The sequence below is a fragment of the Ovis aries genome, chromosome 8 (assembly GCF_016772045.2).
Source record: "Ovis aries strain OAR_USU_Benz2616 breed Rambouillet chromosome 8, ARS-UI_Ramb_v3.0, whole genome shotgun sequence".
Lineage (NCBI taxonomy): Eukaryota > Metazoa > Chordata > Mammalia > Artiodactyla > Bovidae > Ovis > Ovis aries.
Window position 1 is genome coordinate 74,507,116 of NC_056061.1, and position 21,875 is coordinate 74,528,990.

A 21,875-nucleotide genomic window follows, 5' to 3' on the forward strand; every position below is an offset into this window, starting at 1 on the left:
CCTACTGTTCTCTGGTCCCTTCTTACTAATGCTGAAGGCAAGTAGGTAATTTCTCTACTGTTCTCTGGTCCCTTCTTACTACTGCTGAGGGAAGTAGGCCCCTTCCCTGCTTCTCTCGGCCCTTGAAGGACCAGCACGTCACTTCCCTACTGCTCTCTGGTTCCATCTCGTTACTGCTGAAGGGAAGTAGATCCCCTCCTTTCTGATCTTTGGGCCTTTCTTACTACTGCTTAAGGGAAGTAGGTCCCTTAACCCAAATTGCTATTTCAAACTATTTCAGCATGTAATCAATATAAATATAAAATCAATATAAAATTCATAATGGGATACTGGACATTTTTTGTACCAAGTCTTCAAAATCTGGCATGCATTTTACAGTTACAATATCCCAAGTCAGACTTGCCACATTTCAAGTGCTCAAGAGCCAAATGTGGCTAGAAACTACTTACTGTTTTAGATTTTAGAACTATCAGGCAGGAATTTAAAATAGCCATACTTAGCATGTTTAAGGGTCTAAAAAAGATGGAAATTCAATGTAGCACTAGAAATTATATACACTTGATATATGGAATAACCTATGACTGTAAAACTGAGTAACTAAAATTAGGAATTCAATACATGCATCTAATAGCAGGTTATACATGGCTGAAGAGAAAATTAGTAAACTGGAAGGTAATTAAAAAGAAATGATCTGGAATGAGGTACAAAAAGTCCAAAGGGTGAAAAAATACAGAAGAAAGAGTAAGAGACATGGCAGACACGATGAAGTTTACCCCACATTTCCCTGGAATCCCAAAGGAAGAGGTAAAAGAAAACAAGGAAAAAGTCATATTTGAAGAGATGATGGCTCAGAATTTTTTTAAACTAATTTGAAGTCTGTTGTCAATTTGATTGTCTTTCCTTTACAGATAGCCTATATTTTATCAATAGTCACTTTTAATTTTTTCTCCTTTTTCTCTTTTAAGATCTTAAAGATATTTTGAAATTTCACTAGGGTACATCTAGTAATTAATTTATTCATGTGTATCTTTCTTGGGGTTTGTTGTTTCCAGAAATTGAGAATTAACGTCTTTCATAAGAATCTGGGAAATTCCTAGCTCTTTGAAAATTTCCTCTCCCTCATTTTTTTCCTTTCTGCTTTTGAAAGTCCTGTTAGATGTAGGTTGGCTCTCTTATTGTATAGCTTTCTCTTATATCTCTCTCTCGGTTTCAGAATGAAACTCTCTGCTGAATTTTGATTAATTTCTTCAGATCAATCATCTAGTTCATGGATTCTTTATGCTGCTTTGTCTAAAACGCTGGTTCACCGGAGCAGTGAGTTTTAACCATATATATATAATGGTTCCTACTGAGTTGGATAGACTTGTTTCACTTACTGTGCTTTGAGTCTTGATGCAATTTCTAAGTTTAAGCCATGAGGTTTTCTTTGGCTGGCCTTTATCTATGGGTAATGTCAGCAGCCTACTTGAGACTGTGTTCTTCTGGAGGAGTATTAGTTTAGTCCTGTAGACACACATGGATCTTTGCTAGCAGGAATCATTTTTATGTTAGTTTTGTGACCTGGAGATCCCTTGATGGGTCAGGCAGAGTAAATTCTAACCCTAAAACCAGGTAAAGACAGCCTATAGCTATTAATTCTCAGCAGAGGGTTTCTCGTTTGTTTTACACAGATCTCTCGGGCGAAGATAGAGAAGTATGCCTGCTGTCCCCTTTTACTGTTGTCTCTCTGTGGCCCTGAGATGTCTTTCTAAATCATCTTTTCACTCTCAGCTTTATACGGTGTCCCAGATGCAACTCCTCACCTTGATAAAGCCCATAGGCTGGTGCCTAGATAGGAGTGAAATCTAAACGCTTAGCATCCTGAGGCCAAGAACCTTCACCTCCTTTCTGTGCCCTTCCACCATCCTCTGGAAATCCCCTCCCCCCAACTTGGCTAACCACACTGTCTTTCAATTCTCTTTTCTTGTTTGGCCCTCACAAATTTCCCTCCCATGTAAACTCAGCTGTCCTTTAAGAAGGAGTTATGTGTCCCTCTTGCTTTGGAGACTCAGAACCAAAACTGTAAACTGAAAATATCTCAACTCTCAGTTAAAGGTGAATATTTCATCATGAATCTTACCCCATTAGAACACACAGGAATGGTTCTCATGTGTTCTTATTCAGCTTAAACTTCTAGAGAATAAAATCTAATCTGACTTCACTGTTGCAACATAAACATTAGAAGTTTCTCTATATATTTCCATTTTCCCATCTCGCCATCTGAGCAAGTAGTTTTCTGGGTTCTTTCCCTCCAGGGAGATTCACAGCAACGTGAAAAAGACTCCCTTCCCTCCACCCCAACCCCCACCCCTACCAAAATCCTAAACCCTGAGAGAAAGTCTTAGATGGTGTCTTCAAGAACTATCAAGAGAAGGTCCCCCCACCCCCAACTGGAGAGAGCCAATGGAGATGGCGATAAACCACTCAAGGAATCCTGGGCAAGTGTTCTTCACATGAGTAACAGCTGGGCACCATCTGAAACCTTCTGATGACTTAGAGCATTCTGTCTCATATTTCCTCTCCTTTTATTTTTACTTCTCCTTCTCCTCTCTTATTCCAGGGCATTACTTAACTGCTCACGCCGGGACCCAATCCATTCTCTTTCCCACCAATGGTTATGGAACAAATGAGTAAACCTGCCTTTGTGAGACAGAGAAGGCAATGGCACCCCACTCCAGTACTCTTGCCTGGAAAATCGCATGGATGGAGGAGCTTGGTAGGCTGCAGTCCATGGGGTCGCTGAGGGTCAGTCACGACTGAGGGACTTTACTTTCAACTTTCCCTTTCATGCATTGGAGAAGGAAACGGCAAGCCACTCCAGTGTTCTTGCCTGGAGAATCCCAGGGATGGGGGAGCCTGGTGGGCTGCCATCTATGGGGTCGCACAGAGTCGGACACGACTGAAGCGACTTAGAAGCAGCCAAAGCCTTTGTGAGAAAATGAGCATGACTTGCTGTAAATTCAGCCAAGGAGTGCCAGTGACCAGATTCATGTTCTCCACGAGAAGAAGCAGAGAAGCTAAGTACTATCTCGCAAAGACGAATCTTATGGCTCAGAAGGGAGACCAAAGGAGTCCTTTCCAAAAGAGAGAGAAGTGAAGGAGAATTCAAATTACCGTGGGTAGATAGGAGCTTTTCAAAGGAGTCTTTGAGAAATCAAGCACACTCCTTTGAGATAAGCTTTACTTTTATGAAAAGACAAAAAATATTTTGATAGTAATTAAAATGGATGGCATCCTGACAGGAACAAATTTCAGGCATTCAATATTGTGGGGAAAAAATAAGAGAAAATGTCTTACATAATACATAAAAACATCAGAAAAAAATGGAAAACAAAATTACTATCTGATTTGTTAAATATTAAAATAAGTGCAATTACGTGTTTAGCACATACCTGCTAATAAGGCAAAACATGTTCATGAAAAGCATATGTCACTAGCTTTCCATTTTATACCTTTTTTCCCCTGGATAAATATTACTGTCTCCCACTGACAATTTTCATTCATTATTGTAGAAATCAGTTTAAACAACATTTAAATGTTGTTCATCTTTGTTGCTATTCCTTGTTCCTTGTTTGTTAGTTCATCATGGGGAAGATGGGCTTCAGCCAAAATGTTTTGTAAAAGATGATCTGAAACTGATTGTAGCAGAAAAAATAACATGTGCTTTTCTCACTTCTGCTACTGTATCACGTGGTATCTGGTAGCTAAAACTGACAGCTAATTATGTAGTTTCAAGGTAAAAAGAAAAAAAATTCTCATATTACAAGGAAATGTCTAACCATCCAATGAAGTAACTGTGTAGTATGGATTTTCACTGCTCGCTTGTATTCATAGAGGCACAATCCTCCCAGTTCATCTTTTCCTATTGTGCAACTCTATGTTAAATGCAAAACTAATGATTTCTCCTCAACAGCAAAGTGTTACTATAATTCACGCTGTTTAGATATATTCTAAATTGTATTTTAAGTTATTTCAAACTGTTCATTAAGCTTCTCTGAGAGTCTTCAAACTATCTAGTGTATCTGATTTAATTTGGTTGAGTTCAGTTTTTAAAGGGTGCTGTATTCTACAATGTGACTTTTTAAATTTTTTTTTGTTTTTTTAGTAATCTATTTTTTCTTCCATTTTTGAGATATAATTGATGTACAAAAACATATACGATTAAGGTATACAAGATAATGCTTTGACTTATATACACCATAAAATGATTACCACAAGTTTTGTAAATATCCATCACTTCATTTAGATACAAAAGAAAAAAAACATTTTTTACTTGTGATGAGAATTCTTAAGATTTACCCACTTAAGAAATTTAACATATAACATTGTTGTTCAGTCGCTAAGTCATGTCTGACTCTTTGAGACCCCATGTACTGCAGCCCACCAGGCTTCCCTGTCCTTCACTATCTCCCGAAGTTTGCTCAAGTTCATGTCCATTGAGTCAGTGATACCATCCAACCATCTCATCCTCTGATGAGATATATCATACATACAGCAGTGTTAATTTCGTTTACTATACTGTATATTACACCCCTAGTGATTACTTACCTTATAATTGGAAGTTTGTACCTTTTGGCTAACTTCATTCAATTCCCCCTCTCCCAGCACTTCCACCCCGACCCCGCCTCTGGTAAACACAAACCTAATCTCTTTTTCTGAGGCTGTTATTTGTGTTTGAAATATAACTGACATACAACACTATGTTAGTTCCTGGCATACAGCATAGTGATTAAATTTTTCTATGTATTTCAAAATGATCACCGTAAGTCAGTAAATCGAGCTACTTTCTGTCACCATGCACAGATGTTAAACTTGACTGACTATGTTCCCCACATTGTACTTTTCATGCCCTTGCCTCATTTATTTTGTAACTGCAGGTCTGTTCCTCTTAATCTCCATCCCCTACTTCTTTCTCCCTCCACCCACCCTGACAACCACTTGTTTGTTCTTTGTATCTATGATTCTGTTCATTTGTTTTGTTTTTTAGGTTCCACATGCAAAGGCATACAATATTTGTCTTTCTCTGTCTGACTTATTCCCCTTAGCTTCCCTGAGAGCTCAGTTGGTGAAGAATCCGTCTGCAATGCAGGAGACCCCAGTTCGAGTCCTGGGTCCGGAAGATTCACTGGAGAAGGGATAGGCTACCCACTCCAGTATTCTTGGACCACCCTAATGGCTCAGCTGGTAAAGAATCCACCTGCAATGCGGGAGACCTGGGTTCAATCCCTGGGTTGGGAAGATCCCCTGGAGAAGGGAAAGGCTACACGCTCCAGTATTCTGGCCTGGAGAATTCCATGGACTATATGGTTCAGACACGACCGAGCAAAGAGTCAGACACGACCGAGCGACTTTCACTTTCACTTTCATGGTCCATCCATGTTGTCACCAACGGCTGTGGCTTTTTTAGGGGGTGGGGGCCCACACCATGCAGCATGTAGTACTTGCCTCGCCAGGGACCGAACCCATGCCCCTGCATTGGAAACATGGAGTCTTAATCCCTGGACCACCAAGGAAGTCCATATTTTTTAAAGTCTATAATCAACGTAAGTGTTTCCAGTGACTAAAAGTGAGTGGGCAGTTCATTAAAATATCTATCATACTTGTAATAAATATAGTATTATGTGGACTAATTTTATGAATCTCATAAACTATAAACACCATAGTAAGTGGAAGTGACTTCTAGTTCTGGCATGCACTTAAAAGATGCTTACTCCTGGGAAGGAAAGCTATGACCAACCTAGATAGCATATTAAAAAGCAGAGACATCACTTTGCCAACAAAGGTCTGTCTAGTCAAGGCTATGGTTTTCCAGTGATCATGTATGGATGTTAGAGTTGGACTGTGAAGAAAGCTGAGCACTGAAGAATTGATGCTTTTGAACTGTGGTGTTGGAATTGACTCTGGAGAGTCCCTTGGACAGCAAGGAGATCCAACCAGTCCATTCTAAAGGAGATAAGTCCTGGATGTTCTTTGGAAGGAATGATGCTAAAGCTGAAACTCCAATACTTTGGCCACCTCGTGCAAAGAGTTGACTCGTTGGAAAAGTCTCTGATGCTGGGAGGAATTTGGGGCAGGAGGAGAAGGGGACGACAGAGGATGAGATGGCTGGATTGCATCACCGACTCGATGGACATGCGTTTGAGTGAAGTCTGGGAGTTGGTGATGGACAAGGAGGCCTGGTGTGCTACAATTCATGCGGTCACAAACAGTCGGACACGACTGAGCGACTGAACTGAACTGAACTGAACTGAAGCACTATATAAATAAACTGTCAGAAATATCAATAAAACTCACCAGAACACATTTCTGACACCAGGAAGTTCCCTGAGTAAGAATGATTAGCCAGAGATGACCCAGAAACTAACTCCATCACCAGAGAACCTGAGTCTACAAGCCATGTGGCAGAGCAGTTCTCCTGGGTTCCCTTACCCTGCTGCTCTCCACCTTGTAGCCCCTTCCCAAAAAAGCCCCTTGCTTTGTCAGCATGGAACAATTCACTTCTCAGTGTTAGACAAAAGCCCATTCTCAGACCCTGCAAGGAGTCTCCCTTTCTGTAACAGATGGCAACTCTGGTGGGGTTTCTTCACTATGACCGATGCCCTGATCATTCAGGTACTTAGGGACAAGCTTGTCCACTGACTGACCCGACCCAGTGGCCTAAACAAGTATTTTCTTTTCTCCTTTGTCTCCCCCCAACTCCGACGACTGGTCTGAGTGCCCCGATCTGATAAGGAACAAGTTAAGGAAGAAGGATCATTGAAAAAGCAAGAGAGTTCCAGAAAAACATCTACTTCTTCTTTCTTGACTATGCCAAAGCCTTTGACTGTGTGGATCACAACAAACTGTGGAAAATTCTTCAAGAGGTGGGAATACCAGAGCACCTGACCTGCCTCTTGAGAAATCTGTATGGAGGTCAGGAAGAAACAGTTAGAACTGGACATGGAACAACAGAGTGGTTCCAGTTTGGGAAAGGAGTAAATCAAGGCTATATATTATGACCCTGCTTATTTATCTTATATGCAGAGTATATCATGAGAAATGCTGGGCTGGAGGAAGCACAAACTGGAATCAAGATTGCTGGGAGAAATATCAATAACCTCAGATATGCAGATGACACCACCCTTATGGCAGAAAGTGAAGAAGAACTCTTGATGAAAGTGAAAGAGGAGAGTGAACAAGTTGGCTTAAAGCTCAACATGGCATCTGGTCCCATCACTTCATGCAAATGGATGGGGAAACATTGGAAACAGTAAGAGACTTTATATTCTTGGACTCCAGAAATTACTGCAGATGGTGACTGCAGCCATGAAATTAAAAAAACTCTTGCTCCTTGGAAGAAAAGTTACGACCAACCTAGACAGCATATTAAAAACCAGAGACATTACTTTGCCAACAAACATCTGTCTAGTCAAAGCTATGATTTTTCCAATAGTCATGTATGGATGTGAGGGTTGAACTGTAAAGAAAGCTGAGTGCCATAGAATTGATGCTTTTGATCTGCGGTGTTGAACAAGACTCTTGGTGCAAGGAGATCCAACCAGTCCATCCTAGAGGAAATCAGTCCTGAATATTCGTTGGAAGGACTGATGTTGAAGCTGAAACTCCAATCCTTTGGCCACCTGATGCAAAGAATCGATTCATTGGAAAAGACCCTGATGCTGGGAAAGACTGAAGGCGGCAGGAGAAGGGGACAACAGAGGATGAGATGGTTGCATGGCATCAGCGACTCAGTGGACATGAGTTTGAGTAAACTGCAGGAGGTGGTGATGGACAGGGAGGCCTGGCGAGCTGCAGTCCATCGGGTCGCAAAGAGTTGGACACGACTGAGCGACTGAACTGAATTGAAGGAACAAGGGCGTGGAGGTCTCCTGTAACCAGTGCACGTTGGCGCCCAGGGTAAACAGGCGGGTAGGCTGGTTTACAGGAAGGCAAGCCTGTGAGTGAGGGAGCTGACGAGAGTGCCCAGCCCAGACCCTGGCGAGAAGCCTCCATGGAGAAACCTGGGCGGGGCCTGTCGGCGGAGGGACCGCCCAGGCAGTCAGCGCAGAGGCGGAGGTCCAGACCGCAGCTGCCGCCTAGCGGAAGAAGATCACAGGTTCTGACTTGGCAGCCTCGCACTCTTGCAAAATTGGGATCCAGGTGGCAAAGGGAGAGATGGGTGATTCCAAGAGCAGTCTTGTCTTCCTCGTTTTGCTTCTGATTGTCTTGTTCAGCGGGACGTCCAGCGGTGAGTTCCGGGATGAACCTGCAGGGGAACGCGAGGAGGTTGGATGGGTTCTGACCCGGAAAGGGGATGGGGATGGTGTCCGTGGGGGTTCGCGAAACTTCTTGCATGGTGTCGCCGCCGCTGCCTCCTCTTTCCTTCCCTCGGCCCCTTTTCTCCTCGGAGGCTCCTCCCGGCTTCTTGCCGGCTCTAAGGGCCAGAACAGGGGTGCCTTGGGTGAAATAGTAATGCAGGGAGTTTGGAAGGTGACTCTGGGAGAAGCGGGCGGCCGGGACGCGGCAGGAAATGCGGTGAACCGCCCCCACCCCCACCCCCCCCCCCACCCCCCCCCCCACCCCCACCCCCCCCCCCACCCCCACCCCCACCCCCAAGGGTCCAGCCCGCCCCTGCAAAGTGGGAGCCCTGGAGCCGGGCGGTTTGGGACCAGTCGGCCTTCCCGGGGAGAAGGGACCCAGATCCACCCCACAAAGCACGCCCTCCCGCCCCGACCTGTGCAACAGAGACCCTTCTGGTCCCTCCATCTGCCGGCCCTTGAAGGACCCGCGCTCTTTCCCGGGGGTAAGTTATAAACGCAGAGCGGACCCGGGTGCCCAGGCGGCGGCGGTGGCCGCGCGCTCCTGGCTTAAACGTGCTTGAGTTGCTCTTGTCCAAGCCGCAGCTGCTGGCTCCACCCTGGTCTCTGGGCTCCATGGCGCGGCTCCAACCGTGTTCCCTGGGGTCCACCCCCGGCCCCAGGGCTCCACCCCTGGACCCCGAGGCTCCGCTGCGCTACTCCCCGGGTAATCCCCGGGCTCCAAGGCGCAGCTCCTTCCCCGTTCCTGGGCTCCCCTGCTCGGCTCCACCCCGGACCCGGTCGGTGCGAGCCTCTTCCTGTGCAGGGATCATGTGCGCTGGCCCATTGGTCTAGATGCAGAACTTTTTTAATAATAGCCAGGACATGAAAACAACCTAGATGTGCATCAGCAGATGAATGGATAAGAAAGCAGTGGTACATATACACAATGGAGTATTATTCAGCCATTAAAAAGAATACATTTGAATCAGTTCTAATGAGATGGATGAAACTGGAGCCGATTATACAGAGTGAAGTAAGCCAGAAAGAAAAACACCAATACAGTATACTGACACATATACATGGAATTTAGAAAGATGGTAATGATGGCCCTGTATGCGAGACAGCAAAAGAGACATGGATGTATAGAACGGACTTTTAGACTCTGAGGGAGAGGGAGAGGGTGGGATGATTTGGGAGAATGGCATTGAAACATGTATACAATCATGTAAGAAACGAAGCACCAGCCTATGTTCGATACATGATACAGGATGCTTGGGGCTGGTGCATGAGGATGATCCAGAGAGATGATATGAGGTGGGAGGTGGGAGGGGGATTCAGGATTGTGAGCTCATATACACCCGTGGTGGATTCATGTCAATGTATGGCTAAACCAATACCGTATTGTAAAGTAAAATAAAATAAAAATAAATTTAAAAAAAGAGAGAGACAGAATTGATCTTGTTGGGCACTACGTCTATCCTTTAACCTGTTCTTACCCAGAGAAACAGATGTCCTGCCTTTCACGTGGCCTGCAGAGTCCAAGTTGAATATAAGCAGGTTTCCAAGTAGACAATTTCGTGGACCTTCCCCAGGCCAGCATTTCTGCTTGGGGGTGGGGGTGCGAGGGGCACGGGGTGGGGGGATTTCCAGGCCCTGTATCAGTGATTTGGCTCTAGCTTTCCTTCTCTGCAAAGTAGATGATGAGGTTCTGATACTAAATGCAGTGCTGCACTGACAGTGTTAGTCTGTCAACTGTCAGTATTAGTATTGACCGTAAGTTCTTCAAAAACTTCCCTTCTTCAAAAATTTGAAAGGAAGGAAAATGTGCTACGAAATGTGGCTTGTGCTGGGCCTTAGATTCGGAGGAGAAGCCCAGTTCCAGCAGCTGGCCCAGTGTCTCACAGGGCTCCATGCAGCCCTGGGGGCCTGTGTCTGACGGTCCTCTCACAGTCCCCCAGCGTCAGGGGGAAGGTGCCTGCTGAGGTCCCCTTGGAGCCAGGCAGCCACATACATCACCCAGCACCGCAGAAGCACACTGTCTTCCAGAACACTGTGCCTTAGGAAAGCCATAGCATCTGAACTTTCTAAGACAGACTTAGTGACGTGGAATATTTTCTAGATATCACCTTCATTAGGTTAATCTGAAAATGTTTGTATAACTTTTGTGACCAAGAAATTTTTAAACAATGTTATAAAATAAATAGTTTTTAAGATTGTTAGAACTGGACATGGAACAACAGACTGGATCCAAATAGGAAAAGGAGTACGTCAAGGCTGTATATTGTCATCCTGCTTATTTAACTTCTATGCAGAGTACATCATGAGAAACGCTGGGCTGGAAGAAGCACAAGCTGGAATCAAGATTGCTGGGAGAAATATCAATAACCTCAGATGTGCAGATGATACCACCCTTACGGCAGAAAGTGAAGAGGAACTAAAAAGCCTCTTGATGAATGTGAAAGAAGAGAGTGCAAAGTTGGCTTAAAGCTCAACATTCAGAAAAGGAAGATCATGGCATCTGGTCCCATCACTACATGGGAAATAGATGGGGAAACAGTGGAAACAGTGTCAGACTTTATTTTTGGGGGGCTCCAAAATCACTGCAGATGGTGATTGCAGCCATGAAATTAAAAGACGCTTACTCCTTGGAAGAAAAGTTATGACCAACCTAGATGCTGCTGCTAAATCACTTCAGTCATGTCCAACTCTATGCGACCCCATAGACGGCAGCCCACCATGCTCCCCCATCCCTGGGACTCTCCAGGCAAGAACACTGTAGTGGGTTGCCATTTCCTTCTCCAACGCATGAAAGTGAAAAGTGAAACGGAAGTCGCTTGGTCGTGTCCGACTCTTCGCGACCCTGTGGACTGTAGCCTACCAGGCTCCTCCATCCATGGGATTTTCCAGGCAAGAGTACTGGAGTGGTGTGCCATCGCCTTCTCCAATGACCAACCTAGATAGCATATTGAAAAGCAGAGACATTACTTTGCCAACAAAGGTCCATCTTGTCAAGGCTATGGTTTATCCAGTAGTCATGTATGGATGTGAGAGTTGGACTGTGAAGAAGGCTGAGCGCTGAAGAATTGATGCTTTTGAACTGTGGTGTTGGAGAAGACTCTTGAGAGTCCCTTGGACTGCAAGGCGATCCAACCAATCCATTCTGAAGGAGATCAGCCCTGGGATTTCTTTGGAAGGAAGGATGCTAAAGCTGAAACTCCAGTACTTTGGCCACCTCATGCGAAGAGTTGACTCATTGGAAAAGACTCTGATGCTGGGAGGGATTGGGGGCAGGAAGAGAAGGGGACGACCGAGGATGAGATGGCTGGATGGCATCACTGACTTGATGGGCGTGAGTCTGAGTGAACTCTGGGAGTTGGTGATGGACAGGGAGGCCTGGCGGGCTGTGATTCATGGGGTCGCAAGGAGTCGGACATGACTGAGCGACTGAACTGAACTGAAGATTGTTTCAACCCAAATACTTGGAGTAGCTTAGGGCCAAGTGCTTTTTAGTTTCTAGTTCATCAGAGTAATGTAGTTGATTCATCCTTGAATGTGCCGTGAGTAGTTGCTGACTCCTGTCTGACTCTTTGCGATGCCATGGACTTAAACAGTCCATGGAATTCTCCAGGGTTGAATACTGGAGTGGATAGCCTTTCCCGTCTCTAGGGGATCTTCCCAACCCAGGGACCGAACCCAGGTCTCCCACATTGCAGGTGGATTCTTTAACATCTAAGGCACCGGGGAATCTCAAGAGTACCGCAGTGGGTAGCCTCTCCATTTTCCAGGGGATCTTTCTGACCCAGGAACTGAGCTGGGGTCTCCTGCATTGCAGGTGGATTCATTACCTGCTGAGCCACCAGGGAAACCCTTACGTTTCTTCTCTTCCTTTCTTTTTTTAAAAAATATTTATCACTAGTCTTGGGAATTATTTGTCTATAAGATGAAATACTTTGTCTTAGGAAAAAAAAATGAAAAGATGCTCTCGCCTTGTACAAGAAAAAGCAGTGTTGGAGGAAGAAAACTTAAAAGCCAGAAGGAAAAAAAAGAAAAATACAATAGAAACATAAACTACTCTTTCATGGAAAGTTGCCTTTTTAAATTTTTTTTAATGCAGAGGAGTTCTGCCTTCTTACTTTGGGGAAAGTAGGAGAGGAATTTACTGAAACATCTTAAATTTGGCAGATCCTATCATTTCTCAGTGCCAGAAGTGGTTTTGGGTCAGGTCAATAGTAAATAATCCCTTTTACTATGCACAGAATGGGTGCCTGAGTTGTGTTGTGTAGAAAAAAAAAAGTAAACAGATTTTGTGCTTATCTTCAAGGCTGGCTTAAGTATAAAATGGATTTTTTTAAACATTTGAAAAAATTAAAGAATTCAATTTATTTTTTAAAAAAAATTACATATGCATCATGAGGAAGGCGCTCAATGCCTAGCCACTGATCAGTGCCTCCCTGGAGTCAAAGCTCCTCCCAGACAGCTCAGGCTGTTACTAGTTGAAGCTGGTTATGACCCAGATCCAACCACCTATGAAAGTAACAAGTTGTTGAAAAGGACAAGCTGGTTTGTCCAGGAGCCCTGGGAAAATAGTGGCCTAATGTCTTCAGACCGCCTCCAAGTTTCCAGGTTAGAAAGGGGGCAGAGGTGGCTGCTGTAGGGCACATCAGCATCTTGAACACAGTCAGGTTGGTTGGCAAAAGGCAAATGTTTGAGCACCACCAAGCTTATGGTTTCAACCAGTCTGGGGGTCTGCATGCTTGCAGCCAGCAGTTTTTATGTGCTGGGGGTCTGCTTCCTGTAGAAGCAACTTGAGGCTTGTGTCAGCTCTTTGTAATCTTTCAGGGAACTGGGAATTTCATGACACTGCTCTGTGGCTGCCCACAGTCTAAATTGTTACCAGTTTCCCAGCCTAAGGAGTATTCCTTTCTCCATCTTCACATGTTCTAACCCTTAACTCTGAAATCACCATTTGAGATTCACAGGAGGCCTGGCTGACTAAAACTTTTCTACAAACAGGAGGCAGACAGATACCATGGGGGCGGGTCTTTCCCACTAAGGTGCCCTAGGGCCCTTTTGGTTACAAGACCATTTATTACCCATTTTTCCATGATCCCAAGAAGCTCAGGGCCTCCAACAGCTTCATGCCCTCTCTCAACTGGCATCTTATCCCTTTTTCTGATAACTCACACAGCAAAACCCCTGACCTGGCCCCCAGGGCCCAGGAGGGACGGGAACAGGGTTTCCCAGAGTGTGACACAGGGCTCGAGGGTGAGGCTGGGCATCCCCATACCTACCCTTTGGTCCCACATTCATAGTGTCTAGGAATTGGGACAGTAGCAGCCTATAATGGTTATTGATTAAAGTAGGAGTTGACAAATTTTTTTTCTACAGAAGAAAGTAAATCTCAAGGTCTCTTTAGGCAGTTTGGTATCTGTATCTGGGTGCAAAAGGAGCTTCCACGTTTGTGGAACAGCAGAAGCCAAATATAATGTGTACATCAACTGAGAACCAGACTTGTCCACTGTCCTGGTTTCTGACCCCAATAATGAGTGATCCATTCCCTAGAGAATCATCCAAGAGCTGCCTCAGTTGTCTGTTTACGAACCAGAAACTTACCCTGTCCTGCCTTGTAGCTTCTGGTGGTGGGACTGATAGGAGTGTGGATCTGGCTGTTATGGACTAATGCACCCCCTTGCTGTAGATGGCTTCCTTGGTTTAAGGAGCCGTAGGGGACACTGCATGAAGCCACAGATGTGATCAGGGGATAGTGGCCCTGTATCAACGCTGGTGTCAGGCCTAGGTCCCCTGCTGGTGCATCTTATTTGTTCCCTGTGGCCCTGGTTATGCCAAGCCACATAATCACTTCTATACTATGACGGCTGGCCTATCTGAACTAATGGTTAGGGGTTGATGAACCCAGATCATGATGGGCAACTCTGACATTCCATGACCAGAGGCCTCTTCTCTGCCAGGCCGCAGGACCATACCAGGAGCCACACTGAATGGTATGGGCTTTCTCACTGCAAGTGGTGTGTCCTTTCTTCAGGACACTAGGAGTCTGTTGTGAGCCTCCAAGTAAAATGCCACATACAGCATGTAGCACCTTTCTGAACACAGATAGCTATGATGTCACCGGTTCTGTTGGGTCATCTGCCCAAGAAGCAGGTCCAGCCACACTCATCATTCATCAATTGTGACTGCTTTTGTGCCAGGACAGCAGTTGCAGCAGAGACCTAGTGTCTGCAAAGCCTGAAATGTTTCATATGTACCACTAGAGGAAACCTAGGACCTCAGTGGTAATTCAGTGGAGATAAGATAGGGACCACAGCTCTGCAGGCCTAGGGTGACTGTAGGTTGCTACTCGTTTCCATGATTTCCTCCAGGAGATGATGTTGTTTACACGTACTATCAGGGGATGGGGAGTCAGGGTCAGAAGAGTGAATGTGGAATTCACGACTATGGTACCCTCACCCATGGTAGTTTACTAACAACACAGACTGTCCATTCATGTCAGAAGTCCAGGACATGTGCAATGGACACTGAGTGGATCTGTGGGCCAGAGATAAGCACTGTTAGCAGGACCTGGGCCAGGTGTCTATTAAATGCCTGGTCCTCGGAGCATCACTTCACAGCACGGGGGCCATGATCATGCTACCGTTCCTGTGCATGATGTTAGCAACACACTGGGTCCCATATGAATGTGGGAGTAGTTCCAGCTCACTTCACTCACTCAGCCATGTCTGACTCTTTTTGACCCCATGGACTGCAGCCTTCCAGTCTTCCTTGTCCATCACCAACTCCCAGAGCTTACTCAAACTCATGTCCATCATGTCGGTGATGCCATCCAACCATCTCATCCTGTGTCGTCCACTTCTCCTCTGGCCTTTAATCTTTCCCAGCATCAGGGTCTTTTCTGATGAGTCAGTTCTTCGCATCAGGTGGCCAAAGTACTGGACTTACTTACCCCAGTAAATAACCATGTGGCTCATCGGGAGAGAATGGAAGGACTTCTGCACTTGCTGTGGTGATGAAAGGGCCCTCCTCACTGGGACGTGGCTTCTTTCTCTGGTGATGCCTTCTGAGAAGTAGCTCAGTTCTGGAAATTTTGCTAGGGGTGTTTGGAAGGGATGGCTGCTTTCAGCCTGCTGATCATCCAGTCTTGTTTTTGTCTTCGCTTGTTTTCTGTCAATCAAGCAGTTTGCATCCAGGTTCACTGGCCATCTCTGTGCCTCTAGATGACCCTGTGCTTTGAGCCAGCATTGTGCTCTCAGCAGTCAGGCCCTGGCTGGCATTGGGCCTCTCTAGTCACTTTCAGCTTCCCTGATAGCCCAGTTGGTAAATAATCCACCTGCAACACAGGAGACCCCAGTGTGATTCCTGGGTCGGGAAGATCCGCTGGAGAAGGGATAGGCTACCCACTCCGGTATTCTTGGGCTTCCCTTGTGGCTCAGCTGGTAAAATCCACCTGCCATGCGGGAGACCTGGGTTCGATCCCTGAATTGGGAAGATCCTTTGGAGAAGGGAAAGGCTACCGACCACAATATTCTGGCCTAGAGAATTCCATGGACTGTATAGTCCATGGGGGTCACAAGAGTCAGACACGACTAGCGACTTTCACTAATCATTTTGACCATTGTACCAACTTTGCTCCTAACATACAACACTCCACCTGGAATCTGATTTTTCCCCATTTTCCATCCTGTTCCTGCTGGAAGCCCACGGGAACACGGTCTCCTACCACTAACCCTGATTTCCACAAAAGTCATCCTTGAGCTGTTGGAGATGCTTCTCATCCACGCTTTCCTCTCGGGCTCCATAGACTCCATCAGGCTTTCCCATGGTGCCTGGTGGCCTGGACACTTTCCTGCCCTTTCATTCTATGTCTGCCCTGGCAGATTCACTTCTCTGAGCCTTCATTCCCCTCCTCTACCACCTGCCTCAGAAGTTCTGGACTTTCTCTTTCATAGCATGTGGGCCAGGCTTTTCTCCAGGCTTCCCAGACCCATCCTAGTGGGAGATCAGCAGTGTCTCCACAGCCTTGCTAAGTCCTGTGACCCCTAATTGTGAACTCTTCCTTCTCCAACTTGGGGTTCTGTGCTCACCTGTCACCTCTTTGCCCCTCTCCCTGTGATCCTGCTTCCTCCGGGGCATCCCCACAGGCTCCCCATCTCTCACAGGACCCGGGGTTAGATTCTGACAGTCCTCTGTCATCTAGGCTTTTCCTGCATAGCAGCCTGGCACGTCTCTGAAAGGTTATGATGCTGGGATCGGACCTGGTGGACAAGGGGACACACCCAGGATGTGTGAAATTTGCCAGGCAAGGGACTCCTCCTTCTCCACAAGGAGAGGAGGGGCACTGGCTGTATGGTGTGTGTTGTGGGGTGTCATTGCTCTGTCCGCCCAGCCCTGCACTTTACTCCGCTCTCACATAACTGGGGGAAGGGGCCTCAGGGTCTTTTTCCCCAACCTCACCCTCACTGTGTTTTGCCTTCACAGACGCTCATTCTCTTTCCTATAATTTCACCATTGATCCTCAGCCCAGAGATGGTCAGCCATGGTGTGAGGTTCAAGGAGAAGTTGATCAAAAGGTCTTTCTCTCCTATGACTGTGGTACAGCTAAGATCAACTACCTTAGTCCATTGGGAGAGGAAGTGAAAAGAATGAGCGCCTGGGAGACACAGACTCACACACTCAGAGACACTGGAGACCTGCTCCAGGAGCAGATGCCTGATGTTACACTGGAGAAACACACAGACAAGGGTGAGCTGGAAAATCCAAATGCAGGAGCAGTAGACTGGGGGCTTATCTGCATCCACTGTTTTCCGGTTAAAAAAAAAAGAATTGAATATTGTCCTTCCCTAGTAGTCCAGTGGAAAGAGCAGCTGTTGCAGGAGAGACCAGGGCCAGATTAGCTGGGCCCAGGGGAGGTGGACACAGGTGGGTAAGAATCTGTCAAGCCCAGAGGCTGAGCTCTTTCTTTCCTTCAGTGGGATCAGGCCCTCTGACCCTGCAGGCCAGGATGACATGCTGGCATGAAGACAATGGACACACCAGTGCATTCTGGGAGTCTGGCTTCAATGGACAACTGTGCCTCCTCTTTGATTTGGAAAATGGACACTGGACAATGGTTCATCCTGGAGGGAGACAGATGAGAGAGAAGTGGGAGAATGACGGGGCTGTGATGGACTTCTTCAAGAAGGTCTCCATGGGAGACTGTCGGGCCTGGCTTCAGGCTTTCTTGGTGCGCTGGGAGAAAATGCTGAAGACCTCAGGTAAGTGAGAAGAGTAGGAGAAAGTGGTCGTCCTCTCATGGTGACATGGACCCACTCCCGTGTGGGGTGTGTGTCTGTGTGTGTACGTGTGTGTGTGTGTGTGTGTGTGTGTGTGTGTGTGTTAGAATGTGATCTGTCTGAGGTGAGTTGTTCCTGGGGGAGCAATGGCCCGGGGACGCTCTGTCATCCTTCCTCTTCCACTCCTGATGTCTCTCCTAAGAGCATAGGTCTTTGGAAGACTGAACAGGAATTTTTGCTCATCCCAAACCTGTAGACATCTTTTGGATTTCTGGAATTTATTTCTCACTGTACCCTCTTTCCATAATCTTCTTTCAAATGTCACCAGTCCTTCTTCTGGAAATCTGTCAATACTGCCTCTGCTGTCAGCTCCTGAGGACTGCATCCTCAGGTCACCATCTCTGATGTCACAGCGGGACTGAGTGGCTGTGTTGGAAACCTTGCTCCCCCATTAGCTGTCAGAGCCCCCTGAGGACTGGGCTCCTCCCTTCCCCCGGTCTCGCCTGAGGATCTATCACAGGGGCCTCCATGTGAGGGGTGCCAGCTGTCTGCATAGTAGGTGTACTGAGTCAGGGGGGCGAGGAGGCATCTGCTGAGTTTAGGGTCTGGACAAGGGCTTCACTCTTACTCTCCTTGCAGCACCACCGACCACAGTCCCCGCTACAGTGCAGCCCACGGCCCCAGCCAGCAACCGCATAACCGAGATCATCCTTGTGGTTCTCGCCATATTTGTCATACTAAGCATCATAGCCTGGATCCTTTTCAAGAAGAGGTACTGAGGGCAAAATTCAGAGGGAAGTCAGGGGCACGGAGCCTGGTGTGAGGACAGGGAGGGAAATCCCAGCCAAGCCCTGCCCCTCACCGAACCTCCTCATCCTGTAAATGAGCAGGTGAACAAGGCCTCATATAACCTGAGAGCAAGAACTCAGACAAGCTCAGGCCTCAGTTCTGAAAGGTCCTCACTGTCAGAGGACAGTGGGAAGTAGGGGGGCAGCTGAGGGCCTGTTGGAAGTTAAAAGGGTTTAGCCAAGTCCCCTGAATGAGCACAGACTGCTGGCTGGCAGGGCCCAGGGTAGGTGGTGTGAGAACAGCAGGCACTTGGGGAGGGCAGGACTCCCGGGGGCTGAGAGCAGCGTGGGGGCTCCACTTGATGTGTCAGCGGGGAGGGGACCCACCCAGGGGCCAAGATGAGAGGGACTGGGCTCTCATCCCAGGAGGAAGGGGTGGGAAGGCCTTTGCAGACCCAACTCCAAAGGCCTGTTCTCACAGGAAATGGCATGGGTCAAGCAGGCAAGGCAGGAGCCCCACAGCAGAGACTGGGTGAAGGGCTGAGGCCAGGCTTGTGCTCCTGGAGCAGCTGCAGTTGTGACTCAGCCTGCACGTCAGCAGCCTCCTCTGGGGACCCAGAGCCCCATCACTGAGCAGCCCTGCCTCGAGCAGAGGTGACAGGATGGGTGGGCCTGAGCTGGGGTGGAGGCGCCCAGCCTGGGGGACCAGGAAGAGATGGGGGCAGGGACCCTGGTCCTGAGAACTGTGTGTGCTGCTGGCTCCGAGGCTGGAGGCGAGCAAAGGAAGGAGGTTTGCCTGCAGCCCCCCAAGGCTGTCAGGAAGCAAGGGCCCTTCTCTAGGGACCTGCTCCCTGGTCCTTTAGGCCCCCCTCGGGGAGGATCCGGACCTGAGTAAAGGGATTAATTCCTCACTGGCTCCAGTCCTGAGCCTGAGCAGGGGGTGTCAGGGCCTGGGGTGACTGTGATGCAGGAAGGAAGGAGGAGGTGACAAGAAGCTGCTGGGCCTGGGGTGGGGGTGGGGGTGGAGGACATAGGAGCCCCTCAGTGAGGGCGGGGCTGGAGTGGGGGGTGTGGAGGGGCAGTCCCAGGAAAGTGACAGGAGTTCCTCAGCCCCCTGGACCAAGGCCTCTTTCTTTTCTGCAGGAGACAGTGCTTCCAGGAAGCCTGAGAGGTGCTCTCTCTGCCTTTCTCCTGCTCTTCACTTTACATCCAGGACATCAGACCCCATGAATCCTCAGTGTTTTCCAGTTACGATGACACAGTAGATGAATCATCTCATGGGCTTTATCACATTTGACGAAATCCTACACAGCATCTTTAAAAAAAAAAAAAAAACAGGAACAATTTATTTCGCCACTTTCTCCTGGTGCTAAGTGATGGAATTTCTACACTGAAATGTTCAAGTACTCGAAGAAATCTCCACAAACAGGACATTTTTCATCGTCTTCTAGTTTGTGGATAATTAGACTCTGCCTTGTGACCTCGTTCTTGCAGATGATATTGCAAGAAAAATACCATCAGCTATTACAGGACTCAGGGATTCTTTCTGTGGCTGGAGAAATCACCTCAGCCTATTTTCAATAGAAGAGAGTTTTATTCATGACTATTTCGCTTAATAATCTATTATGCTGAAAGTGAAAGTGTTAGTCGCTCAGTTGTGTCTGACTCTTTGTGACCCCGTGGACTATAGTTTGCCAGGCTCCTCTGTCCATGGGATTCTCCAGGCAAGAACACTAAAGTGGGTTGCTGTTTCCTTCTCCATGGGACCTCTCTAACTCAGGGATTGAACCCGCGTCTCCTGTGTCTCCTGCGTTGACAGGTGGATTCTTTACCATCTGAGCCACTGGGGAAGCCTGTTTATTATGCTAGTGCTATTTAAATCAGCATCTCAGGACTCCAGAAAACTTGAAGTATGTAAGAGTTTTGTTTTCTAACCCACGAGAGAGGTCAATGTGTCACCATTTCTCCGTCTTATGGGATTCAGTGCACCTGGTGATTCTGAGGAAACAGGGTCTGAGAGGACACACGCAGCTCTGCTCACAGCAGCCGGAACCTAGAAGCCACCTAAATGTCCACCCACAGGTGAATGGATAAAGAAGATGTGGGACATATACACAGGGCAGTATTACTCAGCCATCAGAAAGAATGAGATAATGCCAAATGCAGCAACATGGATGGACCTGGAGATTGTCATATTGAACAACATAAGTCAGACAGGGAAGCAGAAGCACCTGTTGATGTCCTTTATACTCAGAATCAAAAAAGTCATGATGTAAGTCCTCTTACTTACAAAACAGAAAGAGACTCACAGACTTAGAGAATGAATTTATGGTTGCCAGCGGGAAAGGATGAGGGGAAAGGAATAGTTAGCGAGTCTGGGATCAATATGTACACACTGGTTTATTTAAAATGGATAACCAGCAAGGACCTACTGTATAGCACATAGAGCTCTTCTCAATGTTATGTGGCAGCCTGGGTGGGGTTGGGAGGGGAGCTGGGGAAGAATAGATGCATGTATGGAAGTGAAAGTGAAAGAAGGTTAGTTACACAGTCATGTCCGACTCTTTGGGATCCCATGGACTGTCAGCTGCCAGCTCCTCTGTTCATGGAAATCTCCAGGCAAGGGAGTACTGGAATGGGTTGCCATTTTCTTCTCCAGGGGATCTTCACTACCCGGGGATCGAACCCGGGTCTCTTGCATTGCAGGCAAATTCTTTAGCGACTGAGCCACCAGAGAAGATAGAGACATGTAAGTAAGTAAGTGTTCGTCGCTCAGTCATGCCGGACTCTTTGTAACCCCATGGATTGCAGCCCACCAGACTCCTCTGTCCATGAGATTTTCCAGGCAAGGATACTGGAGTGGGTTGCCATTTCCTTCTCCAGGGAATCTTCTCAACCCAGGGATTGAACCTGGGTTTCCTGCACTGCAGGCAGATTCTTTACTGACTGAGCTACAAGGGAAGCCCTGTATGTGTGTGTTAAATCCCTAGCCTAGCTTCTTTGTGCTGCTCATTCAGGACACCTGCACTCCTCTCTGGTTGTATATTTCCACCTTGCTTCCGTCTTAAATAAACTATTTCTGTATGTCTCCAGTAATAACTTTGGTATCTGTTTTTATAGCTTTTGCCTCCTTGAAACATTCTTGCTTTCAAAGATGGTAAGAGCCAAGGGAACTTTGCATCTCACCCCTGGTGTTTCAGTTCAGTCAGTTCAGTTTAGTCGCTAGTCGTGTCCGACTCTTTGCAACCCCATGAATCGCAGCACACCAGGCCTCCCTGTCCATCACCAACTCCCAGAGTTCACTCAGACTCACGTCCATCGAGTCCGTGATGCCATCCAGCCATCTCATCCTCGGTCGTCCTCTTCTCCTCCTGCCCCCAATCCTCCCAGCATCAGAGTCTTTTCAAATGAGTCAACTCTTTACATGAGGTGGCCAAAGTACTGGAGCTTCAGCTTTAGCATCATTCCTTCCAAAGAAATCC

General features: G+C 47.0%; 1 protein-coding gene and 1 long non-coding RNA gene across 3 annotated transcripts; one reads left to right on the forward strand and one right to left on the reverse strand.

The window, feature by feature from the left end:
- Nucleotides 1–6,812: 6,812 nt before the first annotated feature.
- Nucleotides 6,813–9,100, reverse strand: LOC132660259 (uncharacterized). The gene is made up of 2 exons (XR_009601674.1): nucleotides 8,846–9,100; nucleotides 6,813–8,284 (listed from the first exon to the last, which is right to left on the reverse strand). It is a non-coding gene; the product is annotated as an uncharacterized LOC132660259 (long non-coding RNA).
- On the forward strand, nucleotides 8,076–21,492 carry LOC101103958 (UL16-binding protein 2-like). Of its 2 annotated transcripts, none has more exons than XM_027972415.3 (5): nucleotides 8,076–8,266; nucleotides 16,812–17,075; nucleotides 17,303–17,587; nucleotides 18,245–18,377; nucleotides 19,537–21,492. In XM_027972415.3, the coding sequence occupies exons 1-5, from the start codon at nucleotides 8,194–8,196 to the stop codon at nucleotides 19,559–19,561; spliced, it is 780 nt and encodes a 259-aa protein (XP_027828216.1). In that variant the 5' UTR covers nucleotides 8,076–8,193; the 3' UTR covers nucleotides 19,562–21,492. The 2 variants fall into 2 exon arrangements, with proteins under 2 accessions (XP_027828216.1, XP_042109539.1); XM_042253605.2 differs by having other exon boundaries at nucleotides 17,312–17,587.
- Nucleotides 21,493–21,875: the final 383 nt, after the last annotated feature.

Excerpts from the sequence above, each read along its gene's own strand:
- LOC101103958 (XM_027972415.3), top strand. The coding sequence starts at position 8,194 with ATGGGTGATTCCAAGAGCAGTCTTGTCTTCCTCGTTTTGCTTCTGATT. Across the intron at positions 8,267-16,811 it reads GTTCAGCGGGACGTCCAGCG|ACGCTCATTCTCTTTCCTAT; the intron begins GTGAGTTCCGGG and ends TTGCCTTCACAG. Across the intron at positions 17,076-17,302 it reads GGAGAAACACACAGACAAGG|TGGGATCAGGCCCTCTGACC; the intron begins GTGAGCTGGAAA and ends TCTTTCCTTCAG.